Source organism: Etheostoma cragini, chromosome 13 (assembly GCF_013103735.1).
Source record: "Etheostoma cragini isolate CJK2018 chromosome 13, CSU_Ecrag_1.0, whole genome shotgun sequence".
NCBI lineage: Eukaryota > Metazoa > Chordata > Actinopteri > Perciformes > Percidae > Etheostoma > Etheostoma cragini.
The window spans coordinates 15539643-15546145 of NC_048419.1; the positions used below are offsets into that span (position 1 = coordinate 15539643).

The 6503-nt window shown below is 41.1% G+C and overlaps 1 protein-coding gene across 1 annotated transcript; it reads right to left on the reverse strand.

Moving 5' to 3' along the window:
* Window positions 1-2165: 2165 nt before the first annotated feature.
* LOC117955703 (protein ABHD15) lies at window positions 2166-6291 on the reverse strand. The gene is made up of 4 exons (XM_034890356.1): window positions 5272-6291; window positions 4012-4241; window positions 2857-3903; window positions 2166-2813 (listed from the first exon to the last, which is right to left on the reverse strand). The coding sequence occupies exons 1-3, from the start codon at window positions 5992-5994 to the stop codon at window positions 3168-3170; spliced, it is 1689 nt and encodes a 562-aa protein (XP_034746247.1). The 5' UTR covers window positions 5995-6291; the 3' UTR covers window positions 2166-2813; window positions 2857-3167.
* Window positions 6292-6503: the final 212 nt, after the last annotated feature.

Below are 6503 nucleotides of genomic sequence, written 5' to 3' on the forward strand. Positions count from 1 at the left end.
TTTAATTACGGCTGCCCAGTGGACAGCCAGTCTGAGGGATACTGTAGCCTTATTAGACCACAGCCGCATCTAACCTCTACTTGAATAGGATCAAAACTAATGTTCACTCCTAAATTGTTTGCAGTAATTTTCTAGTGTAATCTGGCCCTGTGTTGATCCATCATGGCAATGCACGACGCAGTTAAAAAAAAAAACTTTCTCTGACAAATTGAACCATGCCTGTTGGTCTACCTCAAGAACATTTGAGCAGAGCTTCACCACAGGGGGTCGTCATTAACAATGACTTGCACTTTGGCACAGGCCTTTACCCACACTAAACAATGATTAGATTCACACACACACACACACACACACACACACACACACACACACACACACACACACACACACACACACACACACACACACACACACACACACACACACACACACACACACACACACACACACACACACACACACATGCATACAATAGTTAAAGAATTGTTATTCCCCAGTGAAACAATATGTCCCTTTGCCCACTTGGTTGATGAATGCATATACATGGGTACATTTTGTGAAAATGAGATTGGGACATAAAAGTTGTTAAAAACAGAAGAAAAATGACATACTCAGCAGTTGTTTGTTGAGTTGGCTACAAATGAGCAACACACTCGGCAACATTTGTGTCGGCGCAACAAATCCATCTCAGTTGTCTAGTTGCCTAAAAATGTCCCTGTGTGTTTAATTAAAAAAAAAATAATCATTTTATGGGACTAGAATGACAGTGAATGGACAGGGAGCGTAAATGAGAAGCTTTACTAGCCCTCTGCTGGTTGGTGACCTCTGAATGTCTCGTTGGGTGGGTGGGCGGTGATGCTGTGATCTCTGCTGCCATGCTCCTGTGACCTTCCCCGGTCTGACATCCCACTCTGTCTCATCCCCGGTGAACCCACTGTCATGTTCTGACCGGCGACCTCCCTGATTCCCTTCACCTTCGTTTCCTCCCCTCCTCAGCCTGCTGTGGTCTTCACCCCCTCCTTGATCTAATTGGGAAGAGCTCTTTACGTAAAATAAAGTAGGTATAAGTATGTATTGTTATATAAATCTATAAAAAGGGTTATAGAAAAAAATAAGATAAAGGTGGAAGTATTATTGAGAAATGCAGAGATTATGCATTATAATTTTTAGAGGTGGAATGTACAGGAAACCTGTTAATATTGTACTTTATATTTTGAATTTGAATTTGAATTTGAGAATATGGAAATCTAATTGTCAAATCAAAGACAAATTAACTAGTGATTTGGACACAGAGATGTGGTTTTAGACCAGCAGTATTCGAATGAACGTTCAATTTACAGCTGCTGGGTTTTCCCTGTCTTGCAGCTGCGAGTTCTGAAATTGATACAGATATTCTGTTGTGAATGATAATGCAACTCTAGGTCATATTGCATCGAGTAAATGGCAACATTTTGTTTAATGCTGAGTAAGGGTGATTTTGCACATAATTTGAATTGTAGTTAGGTGTAGCTTTGCATTAGCAATGGCTATATTTTATTGATATAATACCCAATATAGAAGACTCAGTTTGTCTATTTAGGTTTTTCATGGGTTTTTAGAAGACTCAGCCCTAAAGTGAATGTTATAATAACACAGAACAGTAAAGAATTGTCTTCAAATAGCTGAATTCTACAATATTTGGTTTACTATACAACCACAATTCTTGCACAAGACGGTGAAAATACATCTTTTGTTTGATATCTACAAAAGGGTTACTCTTAGGTGTTGTGGGGTCCATTAATATAATTTTTACTTCATCTATGAAACATCCATCCTCTTCTGTTATAAGAGGTTATACACAAAGCATTTTCACACTGCACTTAAGTTTTTGCCTTTTTATCTTAGCACCCTGCACTCAGAATTTATAATGATGTTGTATCTCTTGGCTAAGTTCGTAAAACAGAAAAACAACAGAATGTGGTGGTCAAACTGTTCTCTTCCGCCAGTATGCCATTGTACCAAACTCTTTCATCAACCCTTTTTTCCAGTTCTCTAAGGTTTTATTTCCTTTTATGCCAGAAAAGTTAATTTTACTTTACTAGAAAATGTCAGCAGATTTTGGCCAAACGATATTTAGACCTTTTCTTGTGTTTACTAGAACTCCCATGTGTTTTGCGAGGTAGTCGGGCAGAGTCCAGCTTTAGACCTTGGTCACTCTGAACTGGATCAGTTGCACTGATTGCACAAGTGATTGACCAGTGTAAAGAGTCTACTGTGATCCCCATAGTGTTGCTGAGGGACTGCTGCCATTGGCTGAAATAGGTGAGGGTTACATCTCTGTACAGTCTGTTTATCAGTATTCCCTTTATCTCTCTTGTCATTTGGTGGATTTTGCTGTTTTATTCTCCTTAGCCCAGGGACCTGTATTAAACTGTATTAAATTGTATAGATTGTGCAAAAGCTGAATGTCGCATAGCAGAAGAGAAAAGCTATTCCTCACAGATGACAAAGTGATTTAAAATGTATAAAAGACATTGAGAAACAAAGTGTAGGTGGATAAATGTAATATTTTGTTTGTAATTACTATTTTTTGTTGGAAGAGGGCTACTGGATAAAGAATCATCTGTAATAAAGTAATTTTAATATTTCTTTGTCCCATGGTGTTTGTTGTGTAGGAGCATGACAACATGCTTAAAAAACCTTCAACCTAAATACTTGAATAATTTTATACTATTTTTCATAAATGACTAGGGTATTACAATACATTTTAAATTGATGGTGCCAATCTTTGACATGTATTTGACTTTAAACTGCTTCTTTAATTTTCCTGAAAACTTGTTGCTTTAGCAAGGGAATACGTTTTTGTTTTTCCCCAACAATATTTTTATATTGTTGGAATTTCAAACGAGTGAAGCCAAGTTCTGAGACCATGTTATTGTCCATCTTTACCAAAGGTCATGCATCCTCTTGATGATTTTAACTAATTTGGCTCAGTAAAAAAGCTGTTTTTGTTTTCATCAGTTGTCCACTGTGTTTATTGAGCTGATTTTATTTTCCATTTCCTATATTATACTGTAGGACTGTTCTTTCATTATCTTTAGCGTCCATCTAGATCACTTGACAATAACAAGGAGAAACCTTGTTGTCCAAAGTCTCCGCAGATCTCATCTTTAACCATCTCTTCCTCCTCAGCGTGTGTAAGACCTCTTCCAGGTGAAGTTCCCTTCCTTTGCCTCCACACTGCTCTCTTCTGGTGTATGCAGTCTTTGCCTCCTCACTAGGTTGGCTCTCCTCCTGCGAGGGTTGTTGCTGGTCCTGCTCCTCTGCCCGGCCTGACTATTTTCTCCTAGTGGACCATCCAATCTCATCCCATCCCTCTCCTCCCCTTTCAGGAAATCAGCCACAACTCTAAAGTACTCCAGAACTGCAATGTGACTCCAGTTACTATCTTCAACCTCTTCATTTCCGGTCCTCCCTCCCTCCATTTCTTTTCGGCCCTCCATAGTAAACCCACAATGCCCTCCCTTGTCTGTTAGCACCAAAAGGAAATAAGGATTTGTCTGGAAAAGGGGAAGGGGCAAAGTAGATGCGGGTGGAAGGAGAGGATCATCACAGCTGCGGATACAGAGAACAGGGACCGCCACCTCATCTGCATCTCTCAGTGGTTCGTTCCTCTCCCAGTAGGTGTCCCAGTCCTTGGCTGGGTAAGCCCTCTCGCCCAGTGCCCAGGCCACTGAGGGTGCCAGGCCCCGCGGGGAAATGGATCCTGAGTTCAGTCCAGAATTTCGAGTGCTTGCTGGAGGACTGGGGGGGCTCTGCAGAAGTTGAGTTGAAGAGCAGGAGAGAGTTTCCTCAAAGTCTCTGAGTGAGGAACAGCTGAGGGCCCGATCCAAATCCAGGACTCCTCTGAAGGAACTTGCATATCTTATTCGCCATGTACAGAACAAGCACAAGTTTGAAAAATCCTGCTCATGTTACAATCATGTTATTACTACTATTAATACATGTTCATATTGCTTTAATTGCTCTTACCTACTGAGCAGCAGTTTTCGTTGAAACAACACCCCCCAGCGATAGATAGGGGGCATGGCTGTTTCAAACCACAGTTGTCCCTGGAGTACAGGTGAGATGGCTGCAGCCGCTGTCAGGTGTGAACTTGATCCACACTCCCCCAAGTAGGAAAGAAGAATCCCTGAGCCTGAACCCTCACTCACCGCAACCATTACGGAGGACGGATGCCGGCTGTGGACATAAGCCACTGCCTGAAAAGGATAGACATCAAAGATCGCTCTTATTGTTAGGAAAAACAAAGTCCTTGAATGAACAAAATGTTGATTTTAGTCATGCTAACAGTATGGATGGATGGTCCGTTGGTCAGTCCACCATTTTGGTCCAGACTGAAGTATCAACAACAACCTTTTTAAGTTTTTTACCAACAAACATGGTCACCACAAGATGAAACCTAACGACTTTAGTAATCCCTTAACATTTCATATAGCACCATCATCATGTCAAACCTTTTAGTTTTTCTAACACTGGTTTCCAACCGAACACCTGCCAAACTAACTACTTTCGCATCAGCCACAGCTGTGCTTATATTTAGAGATAATTGGCATTGTTAGCATGCTAACAGACCAATATTAGATTATGAATTTGCATTTTAGCATGCTAACCTTAGCATTTAGCTCAGCAACACTTAGTAATTAGCCTAAGTAGTGCCTGACAGAGCTTCTGGCATGGCAGCAGATAATTTGATTTGCATAAAACTGTATTTTTTTGCATTTTCTATTTAAGTAATTCTCAAACCTTTCCCAACAAGGGCCCCTAAACTGACAAAAGTTGGACCACGGACCCCACTTGGATACGATTTTTTCCGAAGGTCCCCCCCTTATAGGAATTTTGGTTTCAGATGTTTTGACCAAAATAGTCATACATTATGTCATTGGGGAACCAATGGATGGAATTATAATGAAAATAAATTATTCCACTGGAACCCACTGAAGGACCCCTGGGTCACTTTGATATCCACTGGTCAATTGGATTTAAAAACAAATAGAAAAAGAAGCTGCAAAAAATAGTAGTTATCTATTAATCCATTGATTTTTTTTTCATTATTTGCTCAAACATGAAACAAAGCAAAGGATGTCAATCACAAGAGAGAAAAGTGGTGTCTTTAAGTTGCTTATTGTATCCAAACAGTCCAATACCCAAACGTATTCAGTTTACAATGATATAAAACAATAGGCAATTCATCTTATTATTGTACCAGGACAAATATAAAATCAAATGTACCTGCTCGAGATCAGCTTGGTCTCCAAACTCAGTCAGTCGCGCTGAGGTAAGTGGGCACCCCGCTGTGCCTCGAGCATGAAACACCACCACATAAAATCCCTGACGCACAGCCTGATGGCACAGCACCTTTAGGTGGGGTGTCATCCCTCCCCAGAACTCTGGGATGAGGAGGAGGACAGGAGGCGTTGTGGTGAAGCAGCCTAACGCCTTTCCCCCCGACTGATGCTCCTTCCTCCCGACCACCTCACTCAGTCTTGTTCCAACAGCCCAATCCAGAGCCAAAATACCCCCGTCTCTTAGTAATAGATTGTCTCTAGTGAACTGTAACGTGTCTTTATGTTGTCCAAACAGCAGGCTGGACAGAGTCTGGAGATGGGGGTCTCCACTGGGCCAGGAGGCAAGTCTTGGTCTGTCCAGAGAGCCACAGTGCTGACGCAGATATTTGGCCAGTGCAGTAGGTTTGCAGATGAGCCTGGGACCATCTGAAGTCTTTCCTGACCTGGACAAAATATCTATTTCTGTTGATTCGGTCTCCTTGGTCCAAGTTCTAATATTCCTGTCTAGTGGCAGCTTCACAGTTAGGCAAATTAAGACCCATAGTCTCCAGCTTGCAGCCTTGACAACCAACCTTGTCCAACAACGTACCCTGGGTACGCACAGAGACAGCAGCATTACCAGTGATGGGAGCAAACAGAACAAATAATTCCATGCAGATGATGCCATTGGTAAATACAGCAGATTGTAGTTTAACAAAAAAATCCAAAGTTTTCTCTAGGAAGTGTTGTTGTGATTTCCTCAGAAACATTTGACCCACATATTTAACAAACTCCTGCCTCGTTGCTTCATGTACCAGTGTGAAAGTCTTGCCTCATAAGTTGACCAATGTTTTTTTTTTTATAGTCGTCTGCTTTTTCCAGTTTGTTAAGAATACTGAAAAGGAGTCTTTAACAATTGGCAAGCAAAGAAACACAAAATATAGAACAGGAGCGGAGAGTGTGGTCTCCAACTCCTGCTGTTGCTCGTCCTCCCCGACCCTTTCTCCTCCCTCCATAAATCATTTACTGCAAGCACAAACTCAGTCAGAAACTATGTAAACACATGCCACATAAATCTGACCCATTCATGTTTAAATGATTGTAGTCTTGGACCTTGTTCTTTACTTCTTCCTGTTCTTCTTTAGAATAATGTTTGGATTGCTGATATAGCAGACATTTTCCTTTGACATCTTTCTT

Bases quoted from the DNA above. Each gene is read 5' to 3' on its own strand.
- LOC117955703 (XM_034890356.1), bottom strand. From the start codon at position 5,994: ATGGCATCATCTGCATGGAATTATTTGTTCTGTTTGCTCCCATCACTG. The intron at 4,242-5,271 runs GTACATTTGATT...TATCCTTTTCAG, and splicing joins ACCAAGCTGATCTCGAGCAG to GCAGTGGCTTATGTCCACAG. The intron at 3,904-4,011 runs GTAAGAGCAATT...ATGGCGAATAAG, and splicing joins CGAAAACTGCTGCTCAGTAG to ATATGCAAGTTCCTTCAGAG.